Source organism: Lithobates pipiens, unplaced genomic scaffold (assembly GCF_037356315.1).
Source record: "Lithobates pipiens isolate NorthernLeopardFrog02 unplaced genomic scaffold, aLitPip1_a1.2 Scaffold_18, whole genome shotgun sequence".
Lineage (NCBI taxonomy): Eukaryota > Metazoa > Chordata > Amphibia > Anura > Ranidae > Lithobates > Lithobates pipiens.
Genome location: NW_027507758.1, coordinates 197,947,389 through 197,967,295, shown reverse-complemented (window position 1 = coordinate 197,967,295; position 19,907 = coordinate 197,947,389). Strand labels below are relative to the sequence as shown.

Here is a 19,907-nt window from a genome sequence, read left to right as displayed (position 1 = left end):
AAAAGAGCCCTAAGTGCACTCAACAAAAGAGAAATCTGACCAAAAAACGATTCGGCCCATACTTCTCTTTTAAAGATGCTTATGTACTGTACTCCAAGAAAATGATTTTTATAGGCAAATCAAAAATCCTTCTTTAGTACACACAATTTAAATATAAATATATATATATATATATATATATATAAAATATTTTTTTTTTTTTTTTTAACCACTTCAGCACCGGACCATTTTGCTGGTCAAAGACCAGACCACTTTTTGCGTATTGGCACTGCGTCACTTTAACTGACAATTGCGCGGTCATGCGACGTGGCTCCCAAACAAAATTGGCGTCCTTTTTTTCCCACAAATAGCTTTCTTTTGGTGGTATTTGATCACCCCTGCGGTTTTTATTTTTTGCGCTATAAAGAAAAATAGAACGGCAATTTTAAAAAAAACTGATTATTTTTTTACTTTTTGTTATAATAAATATCCCCCAAAAATATATAAAACAAAAATTTTCCCTCGGTTTAGGCCGATACGTATTCTTCTAAATATTTTTGATAAAAAAAAAATTGCAATAAGCGATTATTGATTGATATGCACAAAAGTTATAGTGTTTACAAAATAGGGGATAGTTTTATGGCATTTTTATTAATATATTTTTTTTTTTTTACTAGTAATGGCGGCGATCAGGGATTTTTATTGTGACTGTGACATGGTGGAGACATCGGACATTTTTGGGACCATTGTCATTTATACAGCAATCACTGCTATATAAATGCAGTGATTCCTGTGTAAATGACACTGGCAGTGAAGGGGTTAACCAGTGGGTGGCAGTGTAGGGGTTAAGTGTTCCTAGGGGTGTGTTACTAACTGTGGGGGGGCTGGGCTTTCTTTTAGTGAACACTGATCTCTGCTCCAATCACATGGAGCAGAGATCAGCGTCACTAGTTGCTAGGCAGAATGGGGAAATGCTATTTACAATGGCATTTATCCATTCAGCCGCCCCGTGAGACCATCGCGGGATGCCCGCGGCGATCAAGTTCGCGGGACCCGTGACCAGACTCACGGGGGTCCCGACCGGCAGGTGCGGCATTAAAGATTGGACGTACCTGTACGCCAATATGCCTGCCCATGCCATTCTGCCGACGTACATCGGTGTGCGCCGGTCAGGAACCAGTTAAATAAAATATAAAAATGGGGTTACGTCAAATAGATATCAAACCTGTCAAGCCTTAAAATTGCATGTATCCTTGAAATGTTAAAGAACTACAGCATCCAAAATTGGTTATAGATGATGCATTAAAAGCCAGGTTATTATTTTTCAGGTTAACCATGAATAGTGGCCTTTGAATTATTGTTCTCACTCATTCTGAATCTGTCCTCTACTGCAGCTATTTAAACCTGGATGATGGTTGATTATCTACTTAGACAACCACAGTAACCAGGGAATGATGGTTCTGAACCAGGAAGTGACAAAATTGTTTCCAGGCTCCTTCATCGTAGAGATGATCTTCGATTGCCCAGATCACTTTGACTGTAAACCTGGGAGTCGGCTAAAAAAAAAAAATTAACAAGCTCACGACTGCAACTGTTTTACCTTCTTGAAATCAAGACCATGTATAAATGGCCCATGGGGAGCAAGTGGTTAAATACACTATATACATATTGTAAATAAATGCATGCCCAATTTTAAGAGGATTTACTACTTGGTACTTTTTTTTTTTTTTCCTCTTTTAACTACCTTGAATGCTGAGATATTGGCACTACAGCATTCTAAATAAAGTCAAGAGGAGAGAGAAATGGGCACAAGAGCCACCATTTTGCAGTATTAACTGATTGCAAACTGATTGCACTCACAAGGGCAAGTAGGAGACAGGCAAAAGTGGCCAGATTTGCAGCATTGTGACTCGGTGCCTGGTCATGAGAGAAACCGACAGACAACAGACAAAGAGATGGTATAAGGTGCTTGGTACTGCTGTATAGAAGCTAGGATGCATCCGTAAAATTGGAAAGGGGCCACTCTGCCTTGTGCTGATGTCATTCAAGGACCATACAGTCAATTACATTTTCCAGCTCTACATTTGGGGCTGGTATTCTAATTGCATGGTTGAAACAAGTATACTGTTACTCATCTAGCCATTTGGGGGCTGCTTTGTGGAGCGCTGTGGTCCCAGTGGATTTCCACTGGGCTATTTTTGTGACACAACATTCTAAATAAAGCCTTGGCTACTTTGTATATGTGTAAAACTATTTTACATGTATTCACCAGGAGTCCATCTCCTCTTTATATGGCCTAATGCAATCAGTAGATAAACCTGAAGTCAACTGCAAATATTGTATTTATTATTCACAAAGCTCCCTGCTTGTACTTTGATGTTTCAGACTTACTGTTCAAGTGCTCATGGAACAGGCACTGGTAACTCAAAGTTTGAACACTTTCAGTATTGGTACCTAGCACCTGTTTGACTTTACCTTAAAACATACTTTTGTGATCTTAAAATTATGCTGGGCTGGGGTGTGGCCGGGATGTCATACGGACCGGGTGTACTGTGCTGTAGTATGTCTTTTCTCCTATTAATCCTACTGTGGTTTCCACGCTCCTTCCAGCGACCTACCAGGTGCTCTAGTCTTCCACTGAGCTGTCTCCTCTTTCTGCGGTTCTCCATGGCATCGGGAAAGTCCCGCTCCATGAGATTTCAGACCGGCATTGCCCCTTCCTCCTCGGCAGCCATCTTGCCCATGAGGTCTCCTGTTGCCTCCATGTCCACCAGCACATAGACCACCCCCGATGCCTCCACAGAGCCTTCTCCCTCCAGCACTGACATCCTAGCAGCCATCATCTCCTGCAAAGAATCAGTGACAGTTAAAATTGATATTCAGTCTGATCCAACGTGACTTGGACAAGTTCTGATCCTGGGTCACTGAAGTGGAGGGTCGGGTCTCTGAGCTGGAAGACATAGTGCACACAGACTCCAGGGACCTCCATGCTTTTCAAATCCAGGAGAAAGCCATAGACACTGAAAATAGATTGAGGAGAAACAACATCTGCATACTGGGTCTCCCTGAGAAGGCTGAAAGATCTAGGCTGGCAGAGTTTGCAGAGCAGATGCTTACCAAGCTATTGGATCTCAGTGACATGCCGCCTACCTTTTGTGGTTGAAAGGGCCCACAGGGTCCCCCCCCCCCACCACCACCAATTCCAGGGGCACCAGCACGTCATTTTCTGCTTTGCTTATTGAATAACCGTGACAGGGATCGCTTCTTGGCTGTGGCCTTCGCTAAAGGAGAGCTCCTCCTTAACACCACCAAACAACTATTCTTCCCGGATTACTCCCTGGAGGTCCAGCAATGCCGCAGGTCCTATACAGAGATCTGCAAGTGTCTTTGCGAGAAAGGGATCATATACAGTCTCCTTTTTCCCAGCAAACTCTGCATGTCAGATGGTGTTTGTTTCTTTGATACCGCCACGGCAGCTTTTGAATGGCTGGGTTCTCGCTAACCTTTCCATTAGCAAGTATACCAGCTTTGTTTGACCTACTTACTAGTTATATTTTGGTTTGGTTTTGGGAGAGGTTTTGGCGCAGGCAGGGTATGTGCAGTTACGCATGGCACACTATACAGTTTTTGTTTGTTTTGTTCTGCATTTTTTTCGGTGCAATCTTCTGTACACTTTGCTCATGTGCTGACTCTATATTCCTTAATGTCCTTAACCTGTTCTATTTATGACATAATTCAATTTAGAGGGGCTCAAGGTCCTGTCATGGTATGTCCCGGGTCTAAACTCCAAATTTAAATGGGCTGTACTAATCCAATACTTAAAATAACATACCCCCCATTTACTGCTATTGCTGGAAAGGCATCTTATAGGCAACAAACTTTTGCCTCTAAAAAAGCTGTGGGTTCAGAGAGTGTACCATGCCACTTACGCAACATTTGCCAGGGGTGTTTCCGTTTTGATTAACAAATCTCTCCCTTGTGTTATTGACTCAATACATACAACCTCCCAGGGCAAATATGCAATTGTGATATTTACTTTCTGGGGTCACCGCTATGTGATTGTAGATGTTTTTTCCACTGCCGTTTTCCCCTACAGTATTGCAGGTGGTTTTGGAAAAGATTGCACTCTACTGCCCTGCTAAGTTTTTGATAATGGCTGACTTTAATGCCATCCTATCACCAGATCTGGACAGACTGGTGCGTCCCAAACAATCTTCTGAAGAACGGGGGTATGGGCACAAGCTGCAGTCCTCACAGAGCCCCGAATGTACCCTTCAGCTCGCTCATAGTCCTGTTTTTCTGCCTCACAAAACCTCATCCTGTATTGACCTTGCATTGCTACTAGATGATTTAGATGCCTCCTATTTGCCTAGTGGCCTGTCAAACCACAGACCCCTTGAGTTGCTTATCCGTGCCCCATCCTACCGGACTGCCTCCCTGTGGCATCTGAGTCCTCACTGGGTTTATCATCCCGACCTGGCGGACAATGTGGCAACTAGACTGGAAGAATACTGGGGTATCAATGGGGAGTCCTCTGCCCATTCTGTTACATGGGATGCCTTTAACGCCTATACCAGAGGTCAGTATATATCCTCTATTACTACAGTCAAATCTGACTGACTGCCACTCGCTCCCTAAGAGCCTCGATATCAGATCACAACTCAACAACTCTGACCCTAGTGACACAAATGTTATCCATTTGCAGGCTTCCCAATGGGAAATCCATTTGCACATGGCTGAACTTGCACAACTCTCTCAATACCACACCAAACAAACGTACTTTGAGTAGGAAGACAAAAATGGGCATCTGTTAGCCCTACTAGCCCAGCATGATTCCCCACTTACTACCATCCCTGAGATCACCCTCCCTAGTGGCGATTCTGTCTCCACACGGGAGGATATCCTGGAGGCCTTTTGCAACTACTACCAATTCCTTTGACGCTTCCAGGTGACTTCTGTCCACAATCCATCACCTCCATTTAAGATCAAGTGACACTGGAATGGCTTGGAGAGGGCTTTGACAAAGCACATTCTAGAATGTGAAACGCATCAACCTTTATTCCTCCCCTGCCAATATGCCTATTTTGCCTGTTTTTTATTGATGATTTTTTTGCAATACATATTTTTTTTGTATTTCATTGTGTGGGTGTGCAGCCATACAATCCCTGTTTGCTCTACATTTGTGTCAGCAGCAGTGACAGAGGCATGCATCCCACACTACAGTTTTTATTTCAGACACCACTACATTGCCAGTTCACCTGGAGCAGCAGGAATTGCTTTCATTGCTACTCTTCCTTAAGGATGCTGGTCCCTCACTTCAGAGAGCTCTACAAATCTTGAACCTATTTTCTACCTTCACTGGGCTCAGCGTTAACTGAACTAAGCCCTTGCTGTTTCCCATATACCCCAATTTTCATATTGCACCCTTATTTGGACAAATTTATGTGTTTTTGGTTTGATTACATTATTGAATATAATGTATTATGTTGTGATTTTTAAGGACAGTTTCCTGCACAGTATTTAGTCATTTTTAACGAGGATATTTTTAAGATACAAAATCATTCTATATGACACAGTCTATACATGTGAAACATATTCACGGAGACAAGTGATCATACAAAATAGTTACATTTATTGGTTGACAAAAGACAAATATTTACATGAAATTAAAATACAGATTGCATTACATGAACATCTTGACAATTAATGGAAACACCACGTCCTTTTATATATATATATATATATATGTATATAAAAAATTGGTTTATCTAGGAATAACACAGGAGATATATATATATATATATATATAATATATATATCTCATTATTGCATAAAATTATATGGATAATTCTGATATATCCAATTAATATTTGTTTATCTAAACATAGGTTAAATTCTTATACAGTTATAATCACGATTATATTTTTCATAATACTAATTTGTTGCTAAAATACTTCTAATAATCACACTTTCATATATGTTTTCTATATAACAAATTTCATCAAATCATAAGATATTATAATTATCTTTTGTGATCTAAAATATATATAATTCGAGTGACTGACAATCGCCATATAGGTACTTTTAAAATATTTCTGACTGCACCAAAATCCACATCTTTCTAACGTGTTGAGATGGACTTTGAGTAGTCCAATAAATGTTTATATAGCTTAGCTGTGTCCAGAAGTTCCTAAAAATTCACACAATAGGTTTTGTTGGACAAGATGTCGGCTATTTAAACAGTTCCTTACTCTTACACAATAGTTTAGGCCATGTGAGGTTTAATTTGATGTGAAAGTAGTCCAATAATCTTTTGTCTTCATGGTTGTATATGTGGTTTTTGTTTATCCACTAAATGTTTTGTGACAAGAGCTACCATTGTTCCAATGTCTCAACATCTGCCTGTAAAAGTTTTCAATAGTTGATGTATTAACACCTTGGAAATACATGAGATCATGTATTTTGCTTTAAAGGTCTCCAAGAGGATAAGGCCGCGTACACACGGGCGGACTGTTCGCTCAACTTTGTCCGCTGAACAGTGTTTCAGCGGACAGTCCGCTCGTGTGTGGGCTTTCAGCGGACAGTTTGACGAACAACGTTTTTCGGAAATCCCGAAAAACTGTCCGCTGAAACTTTGTTTGAGCGGATAGTCCGCCCGTGTGTGGGCCAGTCCGCTGTACTTTCGAAATGAGCGGACTGTTCCCGCCCGGAGAAAAGTCTGCTGATTTCGAGCGCGTCTCCAGGTAGGCGGGGCCCGCGACGGAGACGTCGCGGGCTCCGCCGCCTGGAATGGACTTAAAGGGGAACCCCAACGCCGAAAAAGATCGGCGTGGGGGTCCCCCCAAAGTCCACAACAGACCCTTGTCCGAGCACGCTACCCGGCCGGCCAGGAAAGCGAGAGCGAGCGCGCCCCCCCCCCCCCTCCTGAGCCGTACCAGGCCGCGTGCCCTCAACATTGGGGGTGCCTTGGGGAAGGGGGGCCGCGCGGCCCCCCACCCCAAAGCACCTTGTCCCCATGTTGATGAGGACAAGGGCCTCTTCCCGACAACCCTGGCCGTTGGTTGTCGGGGTCTGCGGGCGGGGGGCTTATCGGAATCCAGGAGCCCCCTTTAATAAGGGGGCCCCCGGATACCGGCCCCCCACCCTATGTGAATGAGTATGGGGTACAATGTACCCCTACCCATTCACCTGTAAAATAAAAGTACCCAAAAAAAAACACAACACACGAGATAAAATATTTTATTGCACAGCTCCGGGGGTCTTCCGTCTTCGGGGGTCTTCTCGCCGGACTCCTTCGCTATCTTCTTGTAGCTCTTTTGCTGGCGGAGGAGTCCGGCTTTCTTCCTCCCCGCCGCCGGCCTCTTCTCCCGACTTCGGGGGTCTTGTCCCCCTCTTCGGTTCTTCTGCCGGGCCACCGCGCCTTCTTATAGCTCTTTTACAGGCGGTGGCCCGGTCTTCTGTCGCAGCTGTCGTCGTCGCCGCCGCCTGTCCCCGAAGAGGGGGACAAGACCCCCGAAGTCGGGAGAAGAGGCCGGCGCCGGGGAGGAAGAAAGCCGGACTCCTCCGCTAGCAAAAGAGCTACAAGAAGATAGCGGAGGAGTCTGGCGAGAAGACCCCCGAAGACGAAAGACCCCCGGAGCTGTGCAATAAAATATTTTATCTCGTGTGTTGTGTTTTTTTTGGGTACTTTTATTTTACAGGTGAATGGGTAGGGGTACATTGTACCCCATACTCATTCACATAGGGTGGGGGGCCGGTATCCGGGGGCCCCCTTATTAAAGGGGGCTCCTGGATTCCGATAAGCCCCCCACCCGCAGACCCAGACAACCAACGGCCAGGGTTGTCGGGAAGAGGCCCTTGTCCTCATCAACATGGGGACAAGGTGCTTTGGGGTGGGGGGGCCGCGCGGCCCAGCCTTCCCCAAGGCACCCCCCATGTTGAGGGCACGCGGCCTGGTACGGCTCAGGAGGGGGGGGGGCGCGCTCGCTCGCCCCCCTTTCCTGGCCGGCCCGGCTAGCGTGCTCGGACAAGGGTCTGTTGTGGACTTTGGGGAACCCCCACGCCGATTTTTTTCGGCGTTGGGGTTCCCCTTTAAGTCCATTCCAGGCGGCGGAGCCCGCGACGTCTCCGTCGCGGGCCCCGCCTACCTTGACACTCGCTCGAAATGAGCGGACTGTTGCCTCGTGTGTGGGCGAGTCCGTTCATTTCAAAAGTTGCGCGGACTTAGTACGACGAACAAAGTTTGCCGTATTTGTCCGCTCAAAAAGTGCCGTGTGTGGGCGTGTTCGTTCATTCAAAAGTTTGAGCGGACTGTTTGACGAACTTAGTTTCGGCAGACAGTCCCCGCGTGTGTACGCGGCCTAACAGTTCAATAATATCAAAATTATAGTTCATCCACTTTTTGAGGCCTACTGAAATCTCTCATCTCTGCCATTGAATATTAAATGTTTTTCTTCATGAATTCACAACAATTATGTTTTTATAATTATTTATTTTATTATAATTTATGTTTTTGTGTTTCAAACTTTATCCATATCTGAGATGTCTACTAGACTCTTGTTTGGACAGATTTAAGTGAGTTATTCCTAAGAATTACAGGCCTACAATATAAAACAACAAATTTCCACGCAACATAATGTGCCACTTTGACATTCAAAAATACTGACCTAATCAAACCGCCAGGGAGAGTAAAGAGTAAAAATCATATACTGTATCAAAATTACTCAATTATAAAAACACTTAACCAAAAGACAAAGGTGTTTGTGTATGTGTGTATATATGTATGTGTGTATATGTATGCATATGTATGTGTGTATATATATATATATTATATTATATTATAATTTCTCTTCACCGACCGACACAGCTCCTATCTGTAACTAAATGGGTTTTATAGCCTGCCATTAGGAGAAACTATGCAAAATTTTTACACAATACACAGAACTTTAATCCCAGCGGGCCCCGTGCCATCAACCCTTCCCACTGCTCCTAGCAGCTTCAGTTTTTATTTTGCCTACAGACGCCAGTTTATCCGGCTGGGGTGGAGTGATGGGGATTCAGTCGGCTCAGGGCCTCTGGTCGAGCCTACACCTTGAAGGGGCAGGTGCCCCCCTTTCCGATCACGGCCCACTCTACAAGAGCAATCGGAATGTCTTGGGCCTTTCCGACACCAAGCGTCTGTCGCTCAGGTGTGTAAGGAGGCGACCTGGTCGTCTACCCATAGGTTTACCAAGTTCTACAAGGTAGACGTCAGTGCATCGGCTGATGCAAGTTTTGGCCGCAAAGTTTTGCAGGTGGCCGTGTAGTTGCAATTTAATTTTTTCCTGGTTTTTCGATAAAAGCGCAGTACTGTTTTGGTTAATGCACTGTTGCATTACTTCCGCAATGTTGCGGTCTTGGGGATCACTCCCGTTGAGGATACCTGGTTATGTAGTGGTGTTTTTCCACACACTGCTGTTTTTTTGTGGGTTTAGTTTTACTAGTTCCCACTTGCCATGGTGGATGAAGTTTTATGCTGTTTTTCCCACCCCTCGTTTGGCACTGCTTGGGGGCGTCCCATTTAGTTAGAGAGGAGCTTTGTTGGTCAGTGAATATAAGAGAAAATAGGATTTTTTGTACTCACCGTAAAATCCTTTTCTCTGTAATTCACCGACCGACACAGCACCCACCCCTGCTTTTTTCTACGTTATACTGCTTGTTGACGTGCTGAAGCTGCTAGGAGCAGTGGGAAGGGTTGATGGCACGGGGCCCGCCCCCTAGGGCGGGATTAAAGTTCTGTGTATTGTGTAACAATTTTGCCTGGTTTCTCCTAATGGCAGGCTATACAACCCATTTAGTTACAGAGAGGAGCTGTGTCGGTCGGTGAGTTACAGAGAAAAGGATTTTACGGTGAGTACAAAAAATCCTATTATAAAACATTTAAGATGTCTGATTCATTCGATCTGTCTGGCCATGTTGTGGTCTATAGCGCTTAATTGGAAATCTCCCTCTTTGCCATTTACCCAGATCCTCTCACGCATAGATCTCCTGATGCATGTTGAAAAAATTCATCACACTTTGCACGATTCTATCCCATTGTACGATGCAAAATGGAAACCGTGGTCTATCTTTAGACTCCTACATTAACTGTGCTGGTCTCTCCTCTCTCTTTACTTTGCTATCCTGTTGTCTCCTCTTCTTTTCTTTATCTTTGGGTGCTCCCCCCCTCTTTTTTTCTTTTTTTCCTCCTTTTGTCTCTTTCAGTTCTTCAGAAATATTCTTTTTGAACCATGTGGTATCTTTTATCTCATATGTTAATACTCATGTTATCCATGCGGATTTCACAGTTCCTTTTTTGTTTGTATTGCCATATTCACTCAATTTTGATCATATGTTATGCTCACTATGTTATCTGCGTCTTTTGTTCTGTATGTTTAGACATGCTCTACCACTGTGTATTTCTGATTCTGTTTATTATTTCTTAATAAACACTTTTGAAAACAAAAAAAAAATCCTATTATATATATAATTTAAAAAAAAAGTGTTCACCTAATAAAGGTCCGGATGTCTTATGTATGAATGTATCGTAATGTAGCGTGGAAACTGCACCACATTAGGATATACAATATAAATCAAGCTGGACAATAAGATATACATATGCCCCCAGGCCCATGAATTGATTCGCTAGCTCTGTGTCCTCGAACTGCTCAATAACGTGCACTAATACAACACAATATAAATAATTGGTTGCCTTTTTTTGCAAAGAATTCTTTGAATAAACCATTGATGTGATAAACTAACATTCATTTGATTTTTTGCTGTAGATGTAATTGGCCTGTCTGGTCTAATCACGCCTTCCCTTGAGGAAATGATCTTTGTTGCCAAAGAGATGGAAAGATTATCAGTAAAGATCCCGTTACTGATTGGTGGCGCTACCACATCAAAGTATGTAATTTTAAGATTGAATTCCTTCGGTTACTAAACTTTGTTAATTTGTAAGTCTCGTTCAAATGTAGTTCTCTTAAGGGATTTTTATATATGTATATATATATATATATATATATGTGTGTGTGTGTATGTATATAATATACAAAGTGCCTTGCGAAAGTATTCGGCCCCCTTGAACTTTTCAACCTTTTGCCACATTTCAGGCTTCAAACATAAAGATATAACATTTACATTTTTTGTGAAGAATCACCAACAAGTGGGACACAATTGTGAAGTGGAACAAAATCTATCGGATATTTTAAACTTTTTTAGCAAATAAAAAACTGAAAAGTGGTGCGTGCAAAATTATTCGGCCCCTTTTACTTTCAGTGCAGCAAACTCACTCCAGAAGTTCAACCAGGATCTCTGAATGATTCAATGTTGTCCTAAATGACTGATGGTGATAAATAGAATCCACCTGTGTGTAATTAAGTTTCTGTATAAATGCACCTGATCTGTGATAGTCTCAGGGTTCTGTTGAAAGCGCAGAGAGCATCATAAAGACCAAGGAACACACCAGCCAGATCCGTAATACTGTTGTGGAGAAGTTTAAAGCCGGATTTGGATACAAAAAGATTTCCCAAGCTTTAAACATCCCAAGGAGCACTGTGCAAGCAATCATTTTGAAATGGAAGGAGTATCAGACCACTGCAAATCTACCATGACCTGGCCGTCCCTCTAAACTTTCAGCTCAGACAAGGAGAAGACTGATCAGAGATGCAGCCAAGAGGCCCATGATCACTCTGGATGAACTACAGCTGAGGGGGGAGAGTCTGTCCATAGGACAACAATCAGTCGTACACTGCACAAATCTGGCCTTTATGGAAGAGTGGCAAAAAGAAAGCCATTTCTCAAAGATATCCATAAAAAGTCTTGTCTAAAGTTTGCCACAAGCCACCTGGGAGACACACCAAACGTGGAAGAGGGTGCTCTGGTCAGATGAAACCAAAATCAAACTTTTTGCCCACAATGCAAAACGATATGTTTGGCGTAAAAGCAACACAGCTCATCACCCTCAACACACCATCCCCACTGTCAAACATGGTGGTGGCAGCATCATGGCTTGGGCCTGCTTTTCTTCAGCAGGGACAGGGAAGATGGTTAAAATTGAGGGGAAGATGGATGCAGCCAAATACAGGACCATTCTGGATGAAAACCTGTTGGAGTCTGCAAAAGACCTGAAACTGGGGCAGAGATTTATCTTCCAACAAGACAATGATCCCAAACATACAGCAAAATCTACAAAGGAATGGTTCATAAATAAACGTATCCAGGTGTTAGAATGGCCAAGTCAAAGTCCAGACCTGAATCCAATTGAGAATCTGTGGAAAGTGCTGAAAGCTGCTGTTCACAAACCCTCTCCATCCAACCTCACTGAGCTTGAGCTGTTTTGCAAGGAAGAATGGGCAAGAATTTTCAGTCTCTGGATGTGCAAAACTGATAGAGACATACCCCAAGCGACTTGCAGCTGTAATCGCAGCAAAAGGTGGCTCTACAAAGTGTTAACGCAAGGTGGCTGAATAATTTTGAACGCACCACTTTTCATTTTTTTATTAGTTAAAAGTGTTTCAAAAATCCAATAGATTTCGTTCCACTTCACAATTGTGTCCCACTTGTTCACAAAAAATAAATTTTTTATATCTTTGTTTGAAGCCTGAAATGTGGCAAAAGGTTGAAAAGTTCAAGGGGGCCGAATACTTTGGCAAGGCACTGTGTGTATATATATATATATATATATATATATATATATGTATATGTATATGTATATATATATATATATATATATATGTTGCATTCTTAAAGTGGTTGTAAAGGCAAGTTTTTTTTTTTTTTTTTGTTTTGTTTTTCTTAATTCATTCTATGCATTAAAGTGGATGTAAACCCTCACATTTACCCAGTGATGTGAACAATCTCAGGTGATACACAGAGATGAAACAAATCTGCATACAAAAGTTTTACATGTATACCTGCTGTCTTCAGCTTTATATACTGTTTATAAGGTTCAGATCCTGTTAGATTTTCTCTTCCTTTTCAGCACTGGGAGTGGAGCGGAGACAGCTGATTGGACGAAAGGCACACACTCCCACTCCACATAGGCAGAGACTTTGGAGATGTCCTGTGACATGGCAGGACTCTGCTAATTTAGTTATAGCAATCTCCCTCAACACAAATTTCAGGCTGGTTTTATCACATCTGAGAACTTGTCACAAGTTATCATGCTGATAACAGAAGAACGGAGTAGGAGAAAGCCACGGGACTCAAAGCTTTGAAGAGGGAGAAGAAAACACTGCAGATATATGTGCCCAGCTCAAATTTCATGAATTGGGTTTACATCCACTTTAAGATAAAAAGCCTTCTGTGTGCAGCAGCCCCAAAATACTTACCTGATGTCCATCTAGATCCAGTAATTGAGTCTTGGCTGTCTGGAACTCCCTTCCTCATTGGCTGAGCCAGCAGTTGGCTCCCGCTGCTGTCTTTTAAAGTCAGTGAGCCAATGAGGAGTGAAAGGAGGCAGGGCCGGGCCACAACTCTGAATGAACAAAGGGAGCTACGTCTCAGCTCGAGTGCCCCCATAGCAAGCTGCTTGCTGAGGGGTTATTGAACAGGAGGGAGGGGCCAGGAGCACCCAAGAGGGACCCGACAAGAGGAGGGTCTGGGCTGCTCTAAGCAAAACCACTGCACAGGACTGGTAAGTATATACATACTTGTTCTTAATGGGAAAAAAAACAGACTTTAGTATCGCTTTGTTGGGATGTGGAATAGACTGACCATGGACAAATTCTTGCATGGCACTGCATTTAAGAGAGAGAAGGGGCAGCATTTAAATACTGACACATCTTGTGGAAGGTATATGCACGTTGACTACATACTGTATCTGCTTTCTGCAAATGTTTGTTTTTTTGACATGTACTTGAAATCACTACTAGAGTGCTAGTATCCTGCTTGATATCTAAGTAAGTTTTTTTAATAATTGTCAAAATATTATTTATTTTCTTACATCAGGGGACACAGAGCCATAGTAGTTACTATGTGGGTTATATATCGGACTGTCAGATGAGGGCCCTAAGGCAAGGTGTTTACTCCCTATATAACCCCTCCCACTACTGGGAGTCCTCCGTTTTTTTGCCAGTGTCTAAGGTTGTTGGTCACGAGTAAAGATGTGCTGTGTTGAGCTTCACTGGATGCAATCCTTGACTGGGGCTAGCCATGCTGACCGGATCCGTTCTGATGTCTTTTCATGGGCTAAATGAATGCTACCCGGGCCTCGTGTCCGAAGAAACAAAGTTTTTCTTGCAAACGCTTCTCTTTGAGAGCTGGGCCCTGGGATCCAGTACTTTTTGGTAGTAAGGCCATAACATTTTTTTTTTACTGGCAGGGTGCTGTCGCAGGTCCAGGATTGTGGGTAACCCGAGTTTCCCCAGTTCCTGAAGGTTTCCTAAAAGGTCTCGGAGCCCACCGTGAAGGGTGAAGATTGGGTCTTTATCTCTGATAAAACCCTACTGCAAGGATAAGGTAAGGCAGATTTTCTCAGGAATTTCTCCTATGTATGTTGTCATGCCTATGCGTCACCTCTGGGGGCTGTATTGAGCACTCACTGTCCTGGAAACAGCAAGGAAGCCTTCGCTCTCCTCCAGCCGCAACTGATCCTCCGGTAAGAAGAGGGGGTCTGGTCTCCTCCTGTGCCCCAATATTGTTTTTTTTTCCCCCTTCAGGGGACAGGATGCAAAGCAGTTGCCTTTTTGAAAAATAAAAAGTACAGACCGCAGCCGCATCAGCAGAGGATTTACCCCCGCCATGCCTGCATGTCCACAGGATGGCGCTCGCGTGGGAAAGCACTTTCCATTGAAAGGAGGAGGGGCGTAATTCACAGGGGGGTTTGGCTAACAGCGTCAGGCGCCAGCCACACATGGAGGAAGCTGATTTTAGCGCTGTATATGTGAAAGCTGCTGCTGGCTGTGGAGGGACAGAGCAGGAGGATGGCTTGTTCAGGTTAGTGAAAGCAGGCTTATTCCTTTGACACATTATACGTTACTGAAGCTAGGATTAATAGCAGCTAATGGCGCTGAACTATAGCCTAGCAATGTACGTTCTTTTGCATCGTGCCTTATGCTTTATGCTTCTGGCTATGCATGGTAATGGCACCAGGAACTTCTCTAAAGGGTCATTGGTTTTTCACTGTAAACTGAAGCCATTTCCTCCTCTGAGAGGGATACAGCTAGTCAGATTGAACTGTCAGGGGAAATTATTGCATAGAACATGTCAGTCCCTGTATATATCATACAAACATTTTTTTATTTTTTTTTCTACCATTTGAAAATTGGAACGAAGTTTAATGGTATGATGTCTCTCCATAGTGGAACTAAACACCAGTTGAGGTGCAGGAGGCTGGAGATCAGGTAGATCTTCCTAAATATTTGGAAGTTGCTCATTTATCCTCTTCAGAGGATCCTAATATGGAAGGAGTAGCATCACAAGACACATTGCTTGTGTACTCCCTTACTCAAACTTTTTTGTTTTTTTTCCTATTTATGCATGGCTAAAAAGCTTATGTATTCTGAATGGGAACATCCGGATAAACAATATTATCCTCCCAAGAAATTTTCCACACTTTATCTATGAAAGAGGATTTCTATGAAGAAAATGGGGAGGTTCCAGCAAATGATGCTGCAATCGCCTCAGTGAGCAGAGTCTAACATGTCTGGTGGATAATGCACTGATGTTAAAGGATCAAACAAATGAAAAGTTGGAACTTCCTTTTAAAGCGGGATTCCACCCTAAAGTGGAACCTCCGCTGATCGGATCCCCCCCCCCTCCGGTGTCACAATTGACACCTTTCAGGGGGGAGGGGGGTGGAGATACCTGTCAAAGACGGGTATTTTCACCCACTTCCGGGCATAGACTCCCGTGGGAGTCTACGCCATTTCCTGCCCTGCCGCGCTGTCTGCTGGGACACACACGGGTCCCAGTGACAGCGCGGAGATTTCCTATTGCGCGGCGCGGCTCGCGCATGCGCAGTAGGGACCCGATTCGCTTCACTTCCTGATTCCCTCACCTAGAATGGTGGCGACAGCAGCCGAGAGCCGAGCGATCGATCGGCCTCGGCTGCCGGCATCGCTGGAACCCGGGACAGGTGAGTGTCCATTTATTAAAAGTCAGCAGCTGTAGTATTTATAGCTGCTGGCTTTTAATATTTTTTTTTTTTTTGGTGGAATCCCTCTTTAAAGACAATGTCTTTTGCAGTTCAGTAGCACAACCGGTTATTGCTGCAATTGGTGCATCTCAGTCCATTAGGTAACAGTTTTTTGGATATCCCTGAAATTCTGCCTGATCAGCAGGCCTGGCAATTGGCTGGCGTATATGACACAGAGTAGATGCTATGAAAGACTCTATCATTTAAGCCTTATGGCTTATGCTTGGACTAGTGCATTCTCGCAGAGTTCTGTGGCTGAAATGTTGATCAGCCGATGCACCGTGTAAAAAGCTCTTAGCCAGTTTGTTTCCCCTTCATGGGGTATGGCTATTTAGAGACGATCTGGATAAGTACATCCAAAGGTCCTCTAATGGGGTAAAGCTCTACCAGTAAAGAGGTTCAAATATTTCTCCTTTTATAATGTTGCCTCTCCTATGCCAGGGGCATCTGCCTCTAGGCAGTCTCAACGGCCTCAACCATCAGGTTCAAGGGAAAGTCCCCAAGGGCAGCACCACGGTCTTGGGGCAGAAAGCCCACAAAGCAAAATGCTTAAGCCTTCTCGTGAAGGGGTACCCCCACTCGTTTGGGTTGGGGGGAAAGGTCCTGTGATTCTCAAGATCTGGCAGGAACAATGTCAAGACAGATGGATTTCAGCAATTTTTTCTCTAGGCTGCGACTAGAGTTCCGAGAATTTCTGTCTTCTCTGAGAATGTTCCCAAGGATCCAGAGAAAAAAAGAAATCTCTCTTTCTGGCCTCTGGATCAGCTGTTATCCCAGTCGGTGATATCAGAGGTTCCCTTAGTGGAATAGGGGGTTTTGGCTCAAACCTTTTAAGGTTTCAGAACTCAACAAAGGGTTAAGACCCATTCTAGATCTCAAAGATCTGAATCGGCACATCCGATCCTTTCATAATTTGGTTGTGTCCATCCTGCAAGGAGGGGAGTTTTTTGGCTTTAATCAATATCAAAGATGCATATCTCCATGTGCCAAATTTTCCCGCTCACCAGAAATTTCTGCGTTTTGAAATTGCTATTGCCCTGCCATTCGGCTTAGCCACAGCATCACAAGTGTTCTGAAAAATTCTGGCACCTCCTTTAGCCAGATTAAGGGCTCAAGGCACAATGGTCCTAGCCTATTTAGAAGATCTACTTGTAATAGATGATTCAGCCTCAGGTCTAAAAACAGAGTCTGGTCACAGCTGTAAGTATCTGAAATCTCTCTAGGTTGGATATTCAACCTTGGAAGATTCTCCTTAAAACCATCAAGGAGATTACAGTACTTGGGGGCTGGTTATAGATACCATATAGAAGAAGGTATTCTTACCCCAGACAAGACTCGGTTCCATAGTAGGACTAATTCAACTTATAAAAAACAAAGGAAAATTCCTTCCTTTCGGCTGTGCAGGAGGTTTTTAGGGGAAATGGTTGCCTCCTTCAAGGCCACCCCGTACGCTTAGTTTTGCTCAAAAACTGCTTCAAAAAACCATTCTGTCGGTCTGGAATAAAGACCCAGGCCTTGTTCGTTTCCAATACGCTTGGCTCCCGACATAAGAGCCTGAATTGGTGATTGTTATTCAGCAAAAGGGAAAATCTTTATCCTGGAAGGTGTTAACAGATGCCAGCCTTCTAGGCTGGGGAGCAGCCCTGGAAGAAGATTCTGTCCAGGGGAGATGGTCCAGGTTAGAGGATCTTGCCTATCAACTTTTTTGGAAGATTCAGGCAGTACGTCTGGCCTTAGAATCTGGGACGGCCAGGCTACAGGACTGTCAGGAGGATTCAGTCTGACAAGGCCCCGGCGGTGACTTACATCAGTCATCAGGGGGGCACGAGAGGTTGTGCATCCCAAAAAGAGGTGAATAATGTTCTAGCTTGGGCAGAACACAACATTCCTTGCCTATCGGCAATTTTAATTTTAGGAATAGAGAATCGCAGGTGTACTACTTGAGACGCCAACATTTATTTCTGGGAGAATGATCTCTTCACACCATCATCTTCCTAGCGATATGTCAGAGATGGGGTATTCTGGACATGGACCTATCCGCGTCAAGATTCATCATCAAAGTCGACAACTTTGTGTCGAAAAAAAGGGATTTGCTAGCAGGATGGAACAGATGCATTAGTTTTCCCGTGTGATCAGTTTTCAATGATCTATGCGTTTCCTCCAGTTCTACTTCCGCGCCTTCTCCGCAGGATTAAGCAGGAACAAAAGGAGGTGATTCTGGTGGCCCCAGAAGATCTTGATTTGCCCAAATCTTAAAGATGGTAATAGGAGTCCTTCGGACTCTGCCATTATAGCCAGACCTTCTCGCACAAGGTCCAGTATTTCATCCTACCTTACGGATGAAAAATTTAACAGGTTTGGTTGTTGAATCCCACTCTATAAAAGATTGTGGGTGATCTACTTCGGTAGTGTCTACTTTGATTAATGCCAGGAAGCCAGCTTCCAGAATCACTTACTATAGATTCTGGAAGGCATATGTTTCTTGGTGTGGATCCAAGTGTTGGTACCCCAGGAAGTATGTTATAGGTAGGATCCCTGACATATTCAATCTGAAATAAAACTGGCCTTGACTTCTATCAAAAGCCAGATCCCGGCCTTCTCAGGGTTTTTTCAATGGCCATTTGCTTCCCAATCTTGGTACGTAGTTTATTCAGGGGGTAACACGGATTAATCCCCCTATCAAGGCACCTCTAAATCCTTGAGATTTAAATTTGGTCTTATCGGCTTTGCTGAATCAGCCGCTTGAACCTTTACAAGAAATTTCCTTGGTTCTTTTGACAAGAAAGATGATATTTCTGGTTGCCATTTCTTCTGCTAGAATAGTATTGGAACTAGTGGCTCTGTCTTGTAAAGAGCCATATTTGATCATGCATAAGGATGAAGTGTGTTTTTTTTTTTTTTTGTTTTTTTTTGTCCTCATCCTGAATTCCAACCAAAAGTGGTGACAGGTTTTTGTTATTTTTTTTCATTTAAACCAAGATATTATTCCTGCTTATTTCTCCCTAGAGCCTCAATATAGGCAAGAGAAAGCACTACATTCCCTGAGTAGAGTGTTCAGAGTCTATTTAAAGGCAACCTCTCAGGTTCGCAAAACATGTTTCTCTTATAGTCTTCCAGGACCGCCTCTGGGACATAGGGCTCCTCCCTCTGGGACAGGAAACACACACCAAAAAGGTTAAAAGGCTGTTCTCCAGGCCTTCCCCTTCAGTTTTTGTGTTTCCTGCCAGACGGCAAGGAAGCATGTGAGGAACTTGGGGAGCTCCAGGTTCCAGGATTGTCCTAGGAAGGAACCTCTGAAGCCTCTATGCCCAAAGCACCCCTCTGTCTAGATGCAGTGAAGAGAGGGCTGCTTAGACCCCGCTGCCTATAAGCTCGGAGAGAGTTGTACCTCTGAAAAGCATTGAATTCCCTACCTCCATTTTCACACAGTCCGGTCGGTGGATCGGAAAGGAACGTACTGCGCCCAAGAAGGAACGGTGTCCACAGGGCATGCGGGATGTCCGTTCCGGGTATGGTTACGAACGTGCATGCGTCCGAGGAGGGGCTTACCGCGTTCCAACGAACGGAAGTGATGCTGCTTCCGGCGGAACAGCTTTTTCAGAGGGCACCAGGAAACTAAGGTTTCAGTTTCCAGGCACATCGTGTGTGGTTTGGGCATCCGGAGCCTGTGTAGATCCAGCAGATACTGTGACAGACACTGAGGAGCCATGGAGGGCACTGCAGCAGTTCAGGCGGTCGACTCCGGTTCTTCTGGCACCGGCACCTCTCAGGT

The 19,907-nt window shown here is 43.9% G+C and overlaps 1 protein-coding gene across 3 annotated transcripts in view; it reads left to right on the top strand.

The window, feature by feature from the left end:
- The window catches only part of MTR (5-methyltetrahydrofolate-homocysteine methyltransferase), a 1,186,028-nt gene that overhangs the window by 849,919 nt on the left and 316,202 nt on the right, over window positions 1–19,907 (top strand). For all 3 annotated transcript variants that reach the window (XM_077486511.1, XM_077486510.1, XM_077486509.1), the window contains exon 24: window positions 10,782–10,902. In XM_077486511.1, the coding sequence (XP_077342637.1) occupies window positions 10,782–10,902 (121 nt within the window). The remainder of the gene's footprint in view (window positions 1–10,781; window positions 10,903–19,907) is intronic.